Source organism: Aspergillus fischeri, genomic scaffold (genome assembly GCF_000149645.3).
Source record: "Aspergillus fischeri NRRL 181 1099437636252 genomic scaffold, whole genome shotgun sequence".
Classification (NCBI taxonomy): Eukaryota; Fungi; Ascomycota; class Eurotiomycetes; order Eurotiales; family Aspergillaceae; genus Aspergillus; species Aspergillus fischeri.
Window position 1 is genome coordinate 32,925 of NW_001509768.1, and position 18,006 is coordinate 50,930.

Genomic DNA, 18,006 nt, shown 5'->3' on the forward strand with positions numbered 1-18,006 from the left:
GGGGAATCGACCAGTGTAATAGATTCACACAACCACCCGTATATCGTAATTCAGTTAACATCGCCCACCACCGTGGAGCGTTGCTTGGCTGCAATCGCATCATATTGGGGTTGAAGTCTCTTTTGTATTTCGACTTTCAATAGCAATTGCTCCGCCGCTGTTAATCGAGTCGTGCCATGATTCCGAGAATTCCAACTTGCCTCCGTCTCATGAATATCAGCACTATCGTCATCTCCAAATACGTCTGAAAATTCGTAGGTACGCCATTCGGCGTTCTCCCAGTTCGTCCCTATATAATGCGTAAGCCTGAGGAATGCTAGCTAATTGTCTCCAGCAAGCACTCACATCCACCCTCCATTCCTGACCAGTCTTGACTTATGTAATGAAGCATGGCACCATGAGATACAACCACAATATGGATGTCGTTGTATGTTGACATGGCAGATTCGCGAGCTATGTGGCGCAACCAGCGCCGCGCCCTAGCGGCCCTCACCTCAATACGATCAACCCTTGGTTCCCATAGTGCTCCGCGGGACTTGTCATTCCATTGATCTCCGACTTTGCTGAAATCGATCTTGCCATGGAATGGTGGCTCGCTGGAGAGCAATGCGGGGCTACTCCCAGTATCGCACGGCAAAGTCAACACTTCCTGGATTTCCGGTAAAGCAGTCACAGGGATCCCAGAGACTACTGCCGGTGCAAATGATAGAAGACAAGTCTGCAATGTACGGCGCATTGGCGACGCAACCAGGTGTGTAATTGCAGCATGGTGAGGAAACTCCTGGCAGAGCCTGTGGCACTGAGCCTCTCCCATCAAAGTCAGCCCAGGGTCGCGTATTTGTAAATTTTCGGTACAAGTATTATGAACACCCTGGGCGTGACGGACTAGGTGCAAATAAATTGCCATATCCGATTTGAACTTGGGAGATGTAAGAAAGAACTCCGAAAATATCCCCCTGAAATACTGAAACTGCGCCGATATCGGTGCTTGTACCGAAATTCCGTCCAGCATCCGTCTCTCCTGGTTGGAAGACAGTAAATATAACCGGGCGAACAATGGAGTTTTCTGACCATCCTATTAAATCTTACCCGGGCAATTGCCAAGAGTCGTGGTGGTTCATCGTGTTCGGGAATGTTTTTCCGGGTATCTGGAATGATTACTCTCCACACGACATTCTTATTCCTTCCATTGGCTAGCGCGATGGATACTGCCGGAAGGAAAGATGATTCGTTCTGAAGTAGAACCAGTGCTGACGATCCTGAGAAGAGTGTCAGATGGGGAACTAATGTACTGACTAGACGTCTGATAGAATTCGTTGATTGATGATTGTATGATTGGTTGAACAATCCCTACTCCTGCCTGCTCCCAGCCCACAGGAAGGAGCGAAACATGATTCCGCCTTCACCCAGTTAGCATTTGTTTTCGGGTTCTTGGCTGACGTATTATTCATCACCTCTCTTTTGTATTATTGGTTAATTTCTGAGAGCTGGCCGCTTGATGGAGTTTCATTGGATAAACAAAAATATACGCTCTGGGAATCAAGAGTTTAATGCAGCAGGTAAAATGGCACTATTTAACTTGCTGTCTGAGCTTTGTTGGAGCATCCTACTCCGACTTCTTGTCCTTCAGCAAGGTGCCTTGCCTGCCTGATCCTAGTATGTTGTATGAGCGGTGAGGTCTTGGCAATAAATACCAGACGCCTCCGGTTGACACGAGTCTAGTCCGAATGCCATACAATACTGGAGAACCGGCGGACGCTTAATATAGGCCTTTAAGATGGTTATAGTAGTATTTCAGCAACCCCTTCCAGCTCGGCATTTCTCGGCCTCGGATCCCGGACCTTCCGGATTAGAGAGAACGGGCTCTGGGACTATCGGGTTCCGAGAGATAATTTATAAGAAGAGCACGCTGAATTTCTGCAAAAGTGGCATTCTATCCTTGAACAAAAAAATTAAGTCGCTCTCAACACTTGAACACCATGGCATCGAAGAACCCAACCAGCGGATTTAGACTGACGCATGTCGGTCTTCGTGTAACGGATATCGACAGATCCGTTACGTTCTACACAAGTGTTTTTGGCATGAAGGAATTGGGCCGCATGGGATTGGACACGACCACTGTTGTCTTCCTCGGTTATCCTGATGCAGCGGACCCTCAAACGCAACTCTTCGCTAGGGAAGGTGTACTAGAACTAGTATGCCCAAAGGTAACGATACTTCACCAAAGAGACTCGTCCGCTTCCGGCAAGTCATAGGCTGACCCTCCCATCAGAAGTCCCAAAGAGGCATGGCCGAATCAAATGACTATCCGGATTTCCGATTCGTCAAGCTGGCGATCGGCGTCCCGGACATGGCAACGGCCATGGAACATATTAGAAGTCACAATGTCAAAATACTCAAAGAGGCTGGAGTGGCTCAAGGTTCAGAGGTGGTGTCTACGTTTTTGGGTTGCGATATGCCCGACAAGGGGTTTGACCGGCCTCTGTGGGAAGCCGTCGTAGCTGTCCCTTTTGTGGAAGACCCAGACGGATACCTCATTGAAATAATCCCATATTGAGCTATATTCTGGGTTATTCGCAGTAGTGTCATATAACGGCATTCTGCACCGAATGTAGGAACTCGTTGCGTTACGAAATGAGTGTATACCTCGACATGACGGCCACAGTCGGTTCAAAGTCACAACTGCTCTGATTCTATGCGATACTAAATCCTAAGCATGTAGGCCCTTGCCTAAAGGCGCATTTCACTGAATCACTGCGGATCTCTGCTCTTCCTGCTCCATAGAACGAAAGACATCAGCGACGCGATGGAAAGACTCCTTCGGTACCCATGGAGGCATATTCTTAGATCTTGAATCCTTCCCAGGAAAAGTCTTTACCAACGAGAAAGACATCATGTCCAGATCCCTGGCCCCTTCTCCTGCCGGCAGGCAAGGGAACGAAAACAGGAATATGAAGGCCGCATCAACCCCTGCATTGTCGAGAAGCTCAAGCTGCGTCCCGACATAATCGGCCTGCTCTTTCTCGCTCCGAGTCGGGACAATATCGTTCTCGAAGATGCCAGTGCCGTCCGGATTCGTGCCTTTCAAGAGTACGAACCCGCCGTCTCCGCGCTCTGCTGCCCCCTCGTATGCGCAGCAGCCGACCTCTAAAACAGCGAGAGGCTTTCCAATCCTGTACCGGTCAAGACACGAGACGTACTTCTCCGCAGTCTCTCCTCGACGATAATAGTCTATGCCAACGACGTCAAAAATATCCCAGTCCACGACTTCCCAGGAGCCGGCCGAATATGTGATTTGTCCTCCGAAATGGGAACGAATCACCTCGACGAAAGACCACAACACCTTATTCAACTGGACAGACTTGTCACGCAGAGCCTGAGGAATATCCTCGATCATATGGCCGCTGGGAAACTGAGGGCCGAGAAACATTACACGGTCGTTGAAAGAATCTCCAGGGAAAACACATTTGCTGAAGATGGTGTATTCGCAGCCGGCGATAAAGACCAAATCAATGCCTTCGTTGCGTAATCTTTCTGCAGTTTTTGCCGCCACTTCGAAATATGCACGTGTCTCCTCGATGGTTGCATTCATCTTCCACGGATTGAGAAACACCTTTAGTCCCATCGAGTGTGCTGACCGCGCGGCGATCTGCAGTCGAGTTATCTCCTCTCCTTCAATCCGGACGGCGTTGGCATGCAACCCGTCGGAGATTGTTTTCATGTCATATTCGACTAGAGCAGGATTGAATGGCTCGACGGAGAATCCAGTGCCACTGAAATTGAGGCCAACGTCGTAGACAACGCCGCGATACTTCATGGTATAGTGCTTGTGGGAGAGGACTGATAATCGCGGAAATGTTTGCGGGTTCACAATATATGCAAGGAGAACGATCGTGTCCAAAAGAGCATGAGGCAAGAAACCAGAGGCATGTAGTAGTCAAGTATATAAGGCTCTTGAAGGTGTCTCCACTGTTCGGAATGCGCACTCTTGGCGCCCCGAGTGTCCGGCCATAGCTCGAAATTCCATCGAACCTGCAAGCCTGTACTTTCGGCAACCTCGTCGCCTCCATAATGTTAAGGCAGACCCACCTCTTCCTTTGGCCATGGATGAATATGGCCCTAGTTTCGATCTAAATGTGGATGGTATTATGGCTGCGTTCTCACTAGTTGATGCGGATTCGTCTTCCAATATCTGTCGTAGGGTCACGTGACCTCTACTACCTTAGTCAGCCCGCTGCCCCTATCTCACCGCTGGTTAGGCCTCCTAGCTAGGGAATCCAACCATCTCAGTGCTACGTCAGGTTATGAGCCCTTCTCCTTCCATTCTGAGCGATATTGAAGCTATTCAAACATGCCTGGCACTAGATCCAACCAATCAGGCAATCGGAACGCTGCCCCCGCTGAGGGGGCTGAGATGGCCAGCGATTCCGAGCCTACTCCGGCCTCAGGCCGAACCGAACCAGCTGCTGAAGAAACGGTTCCAGAGAACCAAGCAGCTAAGCTTCCAACGGATGACGTCAAACTAGACGGCATACCGATTCTGAATGGCGATGATGAGCTAGATGATTGGCTCACATACGTCCAATTAACGCTAGATCTCTATGATCTAAGCCGGTTAATCGACCCGATGATACCAAGGCCGAAACCGGAAGATCCAAACTATGCGAGATGGCGGCGACTATCTAAGCAGATTCGGAAATGGTTGATACTCAATATCTCAACCAATATGCTACGATCGGTCCGAGAATCAGCACTTCCCTGGGACTACGCCGATGAGGTTATATCCACTTTGACGCAGATTCTGCGGGGGAGAGGCGTCAATCGCGCCTGGGCTGTATAGGAAAGCGCGATCTTCATCCAGAGAGATGATTTCGCTAACCTAAATCACTTTATAGATGAGCTGATTCGTCGAATACACACGTCGAATAGTCTGAAATACAAGATCGAGCCACACCAGGCACTTATCTTACTGATTCGGAATCTACGGCCCGAGCTAGATCACTGGTGCGACGCGCTTATGATGAGCTATCAGCACGATGATCTTACCGAGAAGATTGACCAAGCCGAATTTCTCCGCATCTGCCAGGACGCTAAAGATCAAGCCCTTATATTGAACCAAGGCCTAGCAGCAGTTCCATCGGCTAAGCAGCCAATCACACCATCTACGCACACTGAGAACCAATCAAAGAAGCCTAATAGGCGAGCTGCAAGCAAGGGCCCAGCAATACCGAACTGGAGAGGCCCTAAGCTAGGCGAAGACCTGCAAAAGTGGCTATCTGATTGGCTCGCTAAAGGCAAACCAGAAGGGAAATGTGCTTATTGCCGAAGAGGCCAGCATGCACCATCCAATTGCTGGTATCTAATTCCCGAGATACGGCCCGAAACATGGCAGCCAAAGAAGGGCACCTGGGCCGTACCAGCTACTAGCAAAACCACCGGAACCATGAATGCGGCAGTTGATGACACATCTGATGAAGAAGATGGACCAATCACAACACATTTCTATGGTGCCGCAGTGGCAGACCAGCCGCAGGAAGCGCCTGACGAACCTTATCAAGGAGAAGCTCACTCGGCTATACGTCGACCATCCAATTGGATTGCAGATACAGGCACTAGTGGCCATATCTCCAACGATCTAAGCGACTTCATAGACTACACACCATGGGGAACCAATGAGAAGCCGTATACGTATGGCTCAGCCGCGGGGGCCGAGGGAAGGACCCTTGGCCGAGGCACCATTCATTTGCAACTAGAAGATGGTGATAGTATCAAGTTTCACTGCTACTACAACCCGGCATCGCCATACTGCCTATTCTCCGTACTATTGGCAAAGAAATCGTTAGGCATCTGTTACCGACCTGAAGATAATACCATTCGAAGGCTTTCAAATGGAAAGATAGTTGGCTACACCTACGAGGCGCAGAACGTCCCGTGGCTCAAGCTAGCAGCCCCACCCATAGCCGCTGCAGCCAATGAGATTGAATACAGCCTTCTGCACCGACGATTAGGTCATATCGGCGTTACGAAGATGGCCTCAACTCTCAGGCACAACGGGGAGTTCCAAATCTATCAAGATTCAGATCCACACTGCCCCCCATGCCGATTGGGTAAGGCACAGAGAATTGTTAGCCGAGATCCAATGCCGCGAGCCGAACATGCTGGTGATGTCATTCATTTCGATGTATTCAGCTTTGGTGGAGAAGGCATTCACGGTTATCGATACTACCTCCTCCTATTGGACGATAAGACTCGCTTAATCTCGCTTAGCCTGCTGAAGAACCGCAAGAATGAGGTTAAAGATAACATCATTGCTTATGCTAAGTCAGTCAAGAACCAACGCGGCAAATATCCAATCAAACTCCATGCAGATAACATCAGAGATCATTTCCAGGCATTTGATTGGGCAAGGACGAAGGGAATCGCGGTAGATCGAACCGCTCCTAGATCACCAGAACAGAATGGACCAATCGAACGCTGCGGCGGAATCATCACCCAGATGGCCCGAACTATGCTCATTGATTCCGGCTTACCGAAAGAGCTATGGCCATACGCAATAGATACCGCCGTTTATATATTGAATCGATTGATTCCGATTGGCCAGACTAAATCTCCATTACAGCAATGGCGCGAAGCGCTTAAGCTGCCCAATCCAGTGCCTTCGCTAAGGCACGTACGAATTTGGGGATGCCTCGCTTATCGACATATACCCATTGAAGATCGAGCTAAAGGCCAGAAATGGCAACACCGCGCCAAAGTAGGCCATCTGATTGGCTACGAAGGCGATCATGGCCATATCTACGTCATCTGGCATCCAGAAATGAATAAAATAAAACGAACACGGGATGCTGTATTCCATGAAGGAAGAAATGACTACCCCGGACCGGCGGATGGAGACGATCTAACGAAACCAATTGGACCGTCATTGCCGAAAGAGCCGAGAGGCCCTACCATGATTCTGCAGGGAGATAGGCGCAAGCAAAATGCGGGGAAGAATCTCCTGGCTCTGCCACCTCCTCCAGATTATATAACTGGGAGAATCCAAACTATTGACCCGGATGCTGAGCTGCAGCAATCAATACAGCTGCAGATTCAGGGAGTTGATGACCATGTCCAGATGACAGGCGATTTTACTAGCAATCTTGGACAGACAGAAGAAGTCTACCAAACCATTGAAATGGACACACCTGATCCAATAGCATTGCCTGCAGAGCAAGCGTTTCCAGCTGCATACGCCGAAGAGCAACCAAGGCGAATCTCATCCAGATCGACTAAGGGCAAGAGCCCTGCTCGCTTAGGCGACTGGCAAACGGCTCAAGCCGCCGTTACGCAAGAACCTTATTTCGATGACAACAAATCAGGCTATGGCTTAGCCCTCTTCGCCGCGCCTATCCCTCATAAGATCAAGGGACATGAAGTCAAGATACTAACAAGATATGATCAAGCAATCCAATCACCGCAAGCAGATCACTGGATAGCCGCCATGGAAGACCAAATAGGTAAATTAACTGAGAAGAACACCTGGGAGGTCGTTAAGCGACCATCTAACGTCACACTACTTCCGGGGAAGTGGGTCTACGACCTCAAATTAGACGCCAACGGCTATATCAGCCAATACTGAGCAAGATGGGTCGTCTGCGGCAACTTCCAGAAGATAGGGCGTGATTTCGATGAGGTCCACACGCCAGTTAGCACTGAATCGGCTATTAAGCTTGTTCTCTCACTTATCACAATCTGGGACCTAGAATGGGAACAATTCGATGTAACCGCCGCTTATCTACATGCCGCTCTGGGGAAGCGCCAGATCTATATGCGCCAGCCAATAGGCTTCGCCGTTAAGGGAGATTGGGTTTGTCGACTGCGGCAAGCTCTCTATAGCCTCCGCCAATCAGCTTACCTCTGGCACCAGACCTTTACCGAAGTGATAAAGAAGCTGGGCTTCACCCCTTTGCTCAAGGACCCCTGCGTTTATATGAAAGGTTCAAAGATGTTCATTCTCCTATACGTTGACGACGGTATAATGGCTGCAGAGAGTCATAGCCTCCTGAATGAGATCAAACAAGGCCTCAAGAAAGATTTCAGCCTCAAAGAACTAGGGGAGCCAACTAGATTTCTTGGCTGCAAGATCACCAGGAATCGGGCTAAGCGAACGATTAGCCTATCACAAGAGCCATACATCCAGAAGATTCTGCACGATGCAAAGATGACCGATTGCCGTGCAGTAGATCTACCGATGACCCCCGGCTGGCAGCCAACCGAAGATGCCGATCGAATCAACGAATTCGCTTATCGGCAACATACCGGCAGAATTAATTGGCTAAGCGTCAAGACAAGGCCAGATCTGACCTATGGAATCGGCAGATTGCAAAGCCGATCCAAACCAAACACTGCCGACTTAAGCGCAACCAATGAGATCTATAGATACCTCAAAGGTCACCCCAATCTAGCGATAGAGCTAGGCGCCTCGCCCAATCAGAAGCTAATCGGCTACGTTGACTCATCGTTCCAAGATTGGGAGAACGGCAGATCTACTGAGGCGTATATCTTCTTCTTCGGTGGAGCACCGATCTCATGGAGTAGTAAGGCTCAGCCAATCGTTGCTCCCTCATCTACGATTGCCGAATACGTCGCGTTTGATGGCGCGGTTAAAGAAGCCATGTGGCTTAAGCGATTGACCTCCGCGCTTGGAATCAAAGATGATTCGCCAGTTCCAATATGGACCGATAGCAGCAATGGACTAGATATCTTACGGAAGCCGGGATACCGATCTACTACCAAATGGATTGATAATCGCTATCATTTCGTCAAATGGGCGGTGGATCAAGGCAGAATCACCTTACATTGGATATCGGGGACAGATAACGTCGCTGATTGGCTGACGAAACCGCTAGTGAAGGCGGCATTCGAAGGGTTTAGGGCACGAGTGCTCGTAACCACCTAATGGAATGTAGATATTGCCTATTTAGGAAGTTAGATAGACCTCAACGCCAGCGTGCTGAGGGGGCCGTGTCGTAGGGTCACGTGACCTCTACTACCTTAGTCAGCCCGCTGCCCCTATCTCACCGCTGGTTAGGCCTCCTAGCTAGGGAATCCAACCATCTCAGTGCTACGTCAATACTCAAAGATATCATCCTCTCGACACTTGCGCTTCCGTCCTGAGGCCCGTACCTGGGTGTTGTTCCTAGGCAGTGAGTGGTAGCTGGGCCTCACCTCCCTCGTCTGCCTCGCCTGCCTCGTCTAGCCCTATCTCGTCATTTATTATAGTATCCTGCTCCTCGGTATCACTAATTGGGTCTATCTCACGGCGCATGGTATCGTTCCACCTTCCCCACACTATTGTGAGACTCTACAGGAACCTCCTTGACCTTAATTGACATTGATGATGCGAGCTGCTTAAACTCTGCAGATGTGAAGTTCTTCCCTGCATCATGAACAACGTAGTCTGGTGGTAAGCATCGATCCAGCATGTACGAAGTGTGTCCCATGCATTGCGTGCAGACATATCCTTCAGGAATCTCGCAGCTCCAAATAATGTGGCTGTATCAATGACTTGCAGAGCGGGTTTCCCTTCGAGGTACGAAATGTCGATGATGACCGAGTAGTTGAACTCATAGTCATCTTTCAGGGTAAATTTGAATCGTCCTGGGGACTTGCCCTTCATCTGGCAATGGTGGCAGAATTTCGTGAGGTAGTCAATGCACTGCGAATTTACCTCGTGCCCGGCGCGTTGAAGGATTCGGGTCAATCTCCGTACTGATGGGTGTCCGAAACGTCGGTGGAGTTGTCGTAGTTCCGTTTCGGTGTGGTGGCTCCATGCTGCTGTCTCCTCCAGGTTGTGCAGCAACATCCATGGGTGTTCCCACTTGCGTACGATGGGTACTCTCTTGTCTCCTCGCTCGAGCACGTTTTTCTTGTTTCGGAGCTCCACTCCCATAGCATTCATGTCCTTGAGGCAGAAGAGAAATGGTGTGTTCGTGGGGAGGATATGAAAGGTAATGGTGCCAATTGGGGTATCAACATCGGCTGTCCCCAAGGAGGGTTTTGGATCCCCGTCTCCAAATTTGATCTTTTGTTCCCCAGCCCTGGAGGTATTGAGTCTGACTTTAGGGTCCAGCTTGCATAATGCCCTGAATTCACCAGCGGACGAAACCCCAGAGGCTCCAGTGTCTGGCATGATACCTTGGAAAGTGTCGGATGAATACCGGTTGTCGAGTGTGAACACTTCCATGGCCTGTCTATCAGCTTGTCGCTGCTGAAAAATGTCGCCTTTAGTGAAGAAGTGATATGCTGACTGGTCATTGAGAATGGATATCATTCTAATCCCATCGACTTCTCCGAGTTCCGTCAAGAAACCCTTGTGCTCATCATCCTCAATGGTCATAACTGCAAGCCTCTGGCTTGGGTTATGCCTATCGTTGTCGTCCATCTCTTCTATCTCGTCTGCGCCTTCAAAATCGCTGATGAACATTTGGAAGTCCTGTGGGGTGGCTGCTCGGCCCGTCGTAAAGAAGTGTTGCTCGCGGAAGTTGTCGAGGGATCGTTTTCGTTCTTCCCCAGTATGGTACTTCGACCAGCATCCTGGTCGTCCACAGACGTAGCATCTCCCTATTATCTTATATAAGGCTATTTAGGGGATATCTTCTCTATCTTATAGGATCTATAAGATTATTAGTAGTATATATATAGGTAGGTCTATTATAAGATAGTCTCTAAGGAAATATAGAGATAGCTTAAACTAACTATTATTATACTACCTAGGTTCCTTTATAGGATTTATAAAATAGACTAGAGCTATTATTTATATATTATTAATTAGATCTAGAGCAGGCAGGATATATCCTTTAAGAATAAATAGGAGTTCTAAAAGATATATTTCCATCTTAAGGATAGAGACTTAAAATCTATGGTATTTTATAACTATTAGCAGGTTACTATTAGTAGATCTTTAGGGACCAGTAGAAAGAATAATAGTGCCTACACTCTCCAGATAATCAGCCGTCCAGAACAAAGTTGTTCCCCTCACGGTGGGCTATATCACCGGTTTTATAGAAACCATCCTCGGTAAATGCAGCCCGGGTGGCCACCTCGTTATTCAAGTAACTGGAATGATTGAGCAAGTGTGCCTGTGAAGTGATGGGTAGTCACGAACTGGGAAAACAAGGCGGAGCTTTTAACCTGAATCTCTCCATGGTCTCCTTGTGAGAGCCGAACGGTGACTCCTGGCTGTGGTCTCCCAATACAACGCTGCATTGTCCGCCCAGAAACGTGAGATGGAAGAGGTGACTGGAAAGAGCTTTTTGGAACTAACCTCGATAATGACGTCCGCCCCGGGAGCAGTCTTTAGGCCTCTCCCACCAAGTTCGGTAGCTCCGTATGACACCCTCAGTGATCGGCCTATGTCTTCGCGCCAGAATCGCAGAAGTGATGGATGGGGCATACCGCCTCCGACCTGAGCGCTGCGTAGACTTCGGACCCCTGAGACGTACGGATGGCGCTCGGCAGACGGGAGGTTCTGGAGATGGTACTGGTTCCAAAGGCGCGGGGTTCCTGCTAAAATGGTCACCCCGCCCTTGCGAAGACGTTCCCACAACACGCAGGGGTCGGGTTGAATGACTTCCAATCGTGCCCCTGCCAAGGGATGCCTAATCAGAGGCATCACCCCCCCAATCCACAAGTGATGTCGGTGACTTAAAAAGACCTTACTGGGCGAGCTGGTGGTGTGGATATCATAGAAGAGTCCTCGGTTGTGCGCCACGCCTTTTGGTGGCCCACTCGTGCCAGAGGTAAACAACAACATGCTGGGCCGGTGAGAGGGAATTACTATACCCTTCTCAACACGGAGAGAAGAGGCAGAGAGGTCGATCCTAGGCAAACTCTTCACGCGAATCTCGGTTACCTTGGCTTGGAGACCGCGAGAAGTAACATGTTCTTGAATTGTCCATGCTAAAGGTAGGTAGTCTCTACTTGCTAAGACGAAGGTTGATCCACAACGCTGGTAAAAATCTAATGCTTCCTCCGCCAGAATTCGTGTTGCTGTACACCGATTGACGTCGCTGGGTTAGAAGCCATGCTCATATTGGAGACAGTTTCTTCGAGACAAACTCACATAACGGCACGAATGCGCCTCCGATCGACAGAATCGAGAATGCCCCAACTATGAAGCTGTAGTTTCCTTCGGATAGCAAGAAGATGAATGGATTTTCGTCCCTGAGCATTCCGTTCCCATCCAGGAGCGTTTCCGGAAGTGACTGACGTAAATCCTCGCGTGTTCGGAGCACGTCGGTAAGGAATTGGCCATAGTCAGCTTCGACTTCTGCCCGCGGATCATGTATGATGATATGATTCACACGACGGGAGACCTGGAGGAGTTGCACGAATGTCGGCTCATTAGGTAACGCCCCAGAGTCGTTTGTTAGGGCCATCATGTCTTCAGTGTACTACGAGGAATCGCGACGGCGCTGATAGAGCGCTAATGGCACATACAGGGCTTTATGATCCCCCTACATTTAAGTAATTGGATGTATCAGATATGCAGTGTTTGTATACAGAGTTATTTCGGTGGTAAGGCGCTGTGATACATCACAGCAGGCTAATCTGTTCACATTACATGGCGCCATGACAGCAGGACACCACGTCATCAAGTGGTATCCTTGCATATGTTCACATGCACTGTTGCTGGCTGTATTGAATTAGAGTGAGAGAGCCCCACAGTAAGAGAAGTATTATGGTTGATGGTGCGACGGCATGTCCTCTGTACACCTATTCACTCGTCCCTCTCTTGACATTGAAATGAGCAATTGACCTAATGCCCGGAGGATTGTCGACAAGAAATTTGTTCAGGCTGCTCAAGTAAGCCTATTTACTCTAAATATAGACGTAGAACCCGTATAGTTTATCTGTGGTTTGTTCTTGGGACACTTTTCTTATGAAACGTCGGATATCGAGAGTTTCGCCGGGCTGGCAAGGTTCGTCAATATGCAGGCCAATTTTTCCTGAAAGTGGCAAATCTCAAACAAAAAGAAAATATCTAAAATAAAAAACAAACACAAATAATTTGAAGATCACCGCAAGACGACATTGGACACGCGTCGCATCAATGGCTTTACGCACGGCTGGGTTAGTGGCTATACCAGTCAACCAGATGATCATCGGGACGAAAACTTACCTCAGAAGGCCTCCCTTCCAGTCGAGCGGTGAAGAAACATCGCATCTGCATATCATCTGCAAGAAGGTACTTCAGAAGACTTGGGCTCACTGCATATCTACTGTCACTCAAAACCCTTGACAATTCGCCACGGACTATCGCCCATCCTCCTTCGGTCTCCAAGCCAAGCGCAACGAGAACAGACGCGACATGATTCTGTAGAAAAGCATGATGAAACCTGCTCCAGATATGGTCGAGATCATCAGTAATAACAGGGCTTTCCGTATCAACCATAGGCAACTGTACACCAAGGTTTTGCAACGTCGACTTGTGGAGTCGGACGCCTCCCCAATCCCGGACAGCAAAACCTCTGAGTTCGGAGCTTTGACGACAGACGCGAAGGACGATATTCTGGGGGTGCGCTTCTAGCGCAATCCCATACATCACAAGGGGTGGCAGAACTGCATCACAGAGGGAGGCGATATAGCTGCCAATTATCATTATTATTTCAGCGGTGAATCAGTAATAATCAAGCATACGAAAAGATGGTAGGCGCACCTTCGAAACCATGCAATCTTCTCTTCCCAAGTATTAAGGCCAAATAGAATCTCAGCATATGTTTTGCTAGTCCCACCAGGGGCCTGATATAGTGAGGCCGCAACGATCAATGCAAGGCCATTAGCCTGGGCTCTCGGCACTAGATCCTCGCGAATAATGCAGGATATCTGCCTCGCGTCCTCCAAATCTTCCCCGGCGCCAGTCACTCCTGCAACTTCCCGATATATCCATAACTCGGGCGGTAACAGTTCCTCCAGAAGTTGACTCATGAATATGACCTCAGGGATGACCCAGGAAGCGATCGTCCGCACTGCAGATGTGATTCGGTACGCAAGGGACATCTTCAACGTGTAGGTCACTCCAAGGTGAGGACGTAGGACTACCGATCGCATTGACACTTGTGCGTCCGCACCATCAACAATTGATGCGACAGGGACAGCTTCCGGAAAACTCCGTTCAATGGACGACAATTGCTTGGTGAAGCAGGGGACGATAACTCTATCTTCTGCCACTGTCGGCACATTGAGCTTTTGAAGTAGCGGCCTCAGCAAGAGCTCGAATGGGCCATTTACTCGGAGCTTTTCCCGAGGGACCGATACAAGAGATAGCTTCGGAACGAGGAAATCACTCATGTCTTCCAGAGGAGACATGTGGAGCGGGGGTTGGGCACAGCATAATCTATGAAACTAGAAGAATGAGCAAAAACATAACCTTTTCTTTGTCGCAGCAGCTTCAAGCCTTCTTTTCTAGTTCACTCACCGGATGGGTCGGGTGGCCATGGACGATACATTGTTCCCAGGCAACCGCTGGGCTGTTTAGGTCCAGTCGCCGCTGATTGATCTGAAGTTTGAGCCATTTCTCTGTTATCTTGGAGTTAGATCTAGCTATAGTTGAGGGCTATAATTGAAGTACCTTGATTCAAAGCGGTTGTGCTCAGCTCATGAGCTATTTCCTCGGCAGTGGCGGCTCCCAAACATCTCCAGTCGAACCAGCTGTATATTGATCTAAATATTCTGGAAGGGCTTGTCTCGTGAATGATATCCCCATTTGTAAATTCAACAGTTATAGGAACGTCAATGTATTCTGGCCTCAAAACTGGCAGAACCCGGTTGGCTTCCATATGAAGATATGCATCCGGTTTAGCATGAACTGCCACTGATTTCACCTTCGTAGGGTGGCACACAGAATGGGTACTCTGGAGCGACAGGCTATATCCAGATTTGAACTTTGAAGGGCGTATATCCGCATGGACTAGTCCCTCATTGACAAGCTGGGCCAGAAGACGCTTCGTAGTTTCGAAAAAAGCGTTTCCCAAGTAGTCTGTTGACGCCATCGCGAGTTGAACCTTCAAATCGTGAAATACCTCAGACCAAAGAGACAAGAAAGAAACATGAAAGACGACACCATATACATAAAATGAAATTGACTAGGCCAAAAGTGCTACATCCAACTCCTCGGTCTGAGCGCAGGATCTGGTAGTGACTTCGATGAATCCCGGCCGACCATCTGCCAGATACCGCATAAGTACATGCCTTTGCGCAATCAGCGGTGAGTAGCAATCAACTAAAAGATATGCAGATGTCTGCAGCTCACTCTACCACTAGTCAATGCTTCAGGCTTTTGCACATGAAAATACGGGTAGGCAATGGGCTATAGTGACGTACAAATTGCAGGACTATTGGTTATGCTGTTTTTCCTCCGAAACGACGTGGCTCTCAGAGCACCTTACTTCCCTTATTGATTTCCATTTACACCGCCCCGCCATCGTTAGTGCTTCTCTTGGACCCTTTGCATAGTTTGACGCATTCAACAAGCAATTCTGCGTCGACATTGACGTGGCGAACGAACATCATCGTCAAACCCCCCGGGACCGACCGGTAGATAGGTATACAAGCGACCAACTTCCCCCTAGGGAAAACAGGCACATTGTTCAAACTAAGACCACCTGATACTTGTCTACATTCCTTCTCCTCCCCTACCCAAGTGTCCACGCCATTTCAGCAATGACGATTGATCATAAGCAGCGAGCTGAATTTGCTTCCATATCGAGGATTATCGCCTCTCTCATCAATGAGAGGCTGGTTGGACGTCAGTTTATGGGCTCATCAGTTATCCTATCGCATCCTTCTTCTGATGAGATCATAATTGCCCGACTGAACTCCACCCCTATAATGCAAAACTTTGTGCATGACACTGATATTGCGAATGATGTGCAATACAAGGGATCTGCAATCAAAGACGCATCCAGTCTGCTAAGGATTTACGGAAAGTGGGCAAATGTTGATGTGGAAAGGTTTTGCTTGGAAGTGGATAACTCAACGGCAAACCAAGCATTGTCCTATTGCAATTCTTTTCTCACCATGGATTCACCACCAATCGATTGGGAGCAGGCTTTACAGGAGGGCCGGTCCTTGCACCCGTTACACCGATGTCGTTATCCCATTGTTTCGAGTTTTCGAACAGCCAAATTATATTGGGTTGCCATTGATAGTTCAATAGTCCATACCCAGGGCGAATACATGCAGTGGATCAAAAAGCTCGCCCCAGATGCAAACATCGGCCAGTCTTCCGTTCTGTTCCCGGTCCATGAGCTCCAGTTAGCCAAAGTTATCAGCGAGTTCCCTGATGCTCGTGTGCTGCCAGGAACCATTGACAACGCCCGGCCACAGATCTCTTTGCGCACGCTCACTCTGCCAAACACAACTGAAGTCTGTGTCACTCTTTACCTCAAGGTACAGAACCTTGTTCGTACAATGAGCGAGTGGAGCATCATGATGGGACAACAACTCAGACAGGTTTTACCTGTTATTGAGGCCGCGTCTGCAGAGTTTGGCGGTTCTTTAATGATGGCACGGGAATACGCAGCTGCGGCCTCACCGAGCCAACATCTTGGCTGTATCATCCGTGAAAGCAGTGAATCACAAGCTGCTCGGACAGGTGACAGAATAATCGTCTGCGCGACATTATCCGAGAATGTGGACGTGATCTGGGGCGACCGTCCGGACAAGAAAGCAATTCTACGCGAGTACGCCAGCAAATTTCTTCGTGCTGTCCTCCCTCCATTGTTCAAGTATGGTCTTGGGCTAGCAGTACATCGCCAAAATGCTCTTTTACGGCTAGACCCCTTAAGCAAGGAGATCAAAGGGTTTGTCATACGGGACCTTGGCTTCATGAGAGTCCATCGACCAACGTTTAGGAAGGGAACATGCTTTGACATCGAAACTCCCAAAACAAGCATCTATACGGAGACATTGGAAGAGGTATATCAGTATATGTTTAACCCAGCCATAATCGGTCACCTGTCATCCTTTGTCCGTGCCTTGCATCCCGGCCTTGCTGGATGGAAAGTAATTCGTGAAGAGCTCGAGAGAATCATCCCAGATAATGACTCAATCGCGCGGTCTGTCTGGCTGCAAAGCCCGGAATTCCCGACCAAGGCCAATATCACTATGGAAGTCCATGGCTATAGCGGCTTGCACCCTTTTGTCAACGTTTCCAACCCATTGTATTACTGCCAACTCAATGAGGAGCCTGATCACTCTGTGTCTTAGGTGGATTATCACGACAGGTGTAGGGCATAATACCAAATGATCTAATGTCAGTCGTTTGGATACATGCGTAACACTGTAGCTTCTCTGGTATTCTGGTTTGCAAGGATGATGACGCTGATGCTGACTCCTCGCCCACTCCATTGTATATGAATATATATCTACTGGTACACAATAGTGTTACTTGTCAGCGAAATACTGACATGAATAAGAGTATGGTCAAGTGGTCTCCTCATTCATAGATAGGCCCTAAATCATTTATGAGAAACTGATAATGATGCAGTCCCGCCCTCGCGGCGCTATAAGCGAGATCCTCATTCTATGTACGGATAACGCGAGCAGGGTCATACAAACTACAGTGGTCTAGAGCTCTTTCAGGAGCGAACGTATTTCTCAAATTTAAGACAACCTGCGTCCTATACTGGGGATGGTTCTAATGAACCAACTGGTCAACCTAATTATACGTCGACAACCTTGTTTTTGGATAATCACTTTCCGTCTTCCCTGTGACCGCGAAAATGTGATGATGTAATAATGGGCAATCCAACGCCGCAGGACTGCCACCCGACCATACCACTTAATGACTGGTGGTGTCAAACCCCTTATCGGCGTATAAAGATGAGACGTGGCTCGGAACTAGCAGGGTCCTTCATCTCGCAATCTTCGTCGTGACATTGATCTCGGCACCCTTTTGAGGTAGATTCCCCGCGGTGACACTGCAAGTCCACCCACTCGCCGGTCACCATGAGCACACAGTAT

General features: G+C 48.8%; 7 protein-coding genes across 7 annotated transcripts, besides 5 other annotated features; 2 read left to right on the top strand and 5 right to left on the bottom strand.

The window, feature by feature from the left end:
- Positions 1-50: 50 nt before the first annotated feature.
- Positions 51-907, bottom strand: NFIA_061680 (phosphoglycerate mutase family protein; the record flags this gene model as incomplete). The annotated part of the gene is made up of 2 exons (XM_001262903.1): positions 51-289; positions 346-907. The coding sequence occupies 2 exons, from the start codon at positions 905-907 to the stop codon at positions 51-53; spliced, it is 801 nt and encodes a 266-aa protein (XP_001262904.1).
- A 1,072-nt stretch (positions 908-1,979) lies between these two features.
- NFIA_061690 (glyoxalase family protein) lies at positions 1,980-2,557 on the top strand (the record flags this gene model as incomplete). The annotated part of the gene is made up of 2 exons (XM_001262904.1): positions 1,980-2,195; positions 2,273-2,557. 2 exons carry the CDS (start codon positions 1,980-1,982, stop codon positions 2,555-2,557), a joined length of 501 nt encoding a protein of 166 aa, XP_001262905.1.
- A 186-nt stretch (positions 2,558-2,743) lies between these two features.
- On the bottom strand, positions 2,744-3,817 carry NFIA_061700 (uncharacterized protein; the record flags this gene model as incomplete). Its single annotated transcript, XM_001262905.1, has 1 exon — positions 2,744-3,817. The coding sequence occupies one exon, from the start codon at positions 3,815-3,817 to the stop codon at positions 2,744-2,746; it is 1,074 nt and encodes a 357-aa protein (XP_001262906.1).
- A 1,767-nt stretch (positions 3,818-5,584) lies between these two features.
- Positions 5,585-6,862: a mobile genetic element.
- Positions 6,089-6,583: a mobile genetic element.
- A 564-nt stretch (positions 6,863-7,426) lies between the features above and the next one.
- Positions 7,427-8,914: a mobile genetic element.
- A 286-nt stretch (positions 8,915-9,200) lies between these two features.
- Positions 9,201-9,235: a microsatellite.
- Positions 9,201-9,250: a microsatellite.
- Positions 9,251-9,296: 46 nt separating this feature from the next.
- On the bottom strand, positions 9,297-10,465 carry NFIA_061710 (GAG-pre-integrase domain-containing protein; the record flags this gene model as incomplete). The annotated part of the gene is made up of 2 exons (XM_001262906.1): positions 9,297-9,418; positions 9,469-10,465. 2 exons carry the CDS (start codon positions 10,463-10,465, stop codon positions 9,297-9,299), a joined length of 1,119 nt encoding a protein of 372 aa, XP_001262907.1.
- A 702-nt stretch (positions 10,466-11,167) lies between these two features.
- On the bottom strand, positions 11,168-12,422 carry NFIA_061720 (uncharacterized protein; the record flags this gene model as incomplete). Its single annotated transcript, XM_001262907.1, has 2 exons — positions 11,168-11,940; positions 12,104-12,422. The coding sequence occupies 2 exons, from the start codon at positions 12,420-12,422 to the stop codon at positions 11,168-11,170; spliced, it is 1,092 nt and encodes a 363-aa protein (XP_001262908.1).
- Positions 12,423-12,861: 439 nt separating this feature from the next.
- Positions 12,862-14,349, bottom strand: NFIA_061730 (uncharacterized protein; the record flags this gene model as incomplete). Its single annotated transcript, XM_001262908.1, has 3 exons — positions 12,862-12,954; positions 13,163-13,628; positions 13,700-14,349. The coding sequence occupies 3 exons, from the start codon at positions 14,347-14,349 to the stop codon at positions 12,862-12,864; spliced, it is 1,209 nt and encodes a 402-aa protein (XP_001262909.1).
- Positions 14,350-16,059: 1,710 nt separating this feature from the next.
- Positions 16,060-17,250, top strand: NFIA_061740 (uncharacterized protein; the record flags this gene model as incomplete). Its single annotated transcript, XM_001262909.1, has 1 exon — positions 16,060-17,250. One exon carries the CDS (start codon positions 16,060-16,062, stop codon positions 17,248-17,250), a length of 1,191 nt encoding a protein of 396 aa, XP_001262910.1.
- Positions 17,251-18,006: the final 756 nt, after the last annotated feature.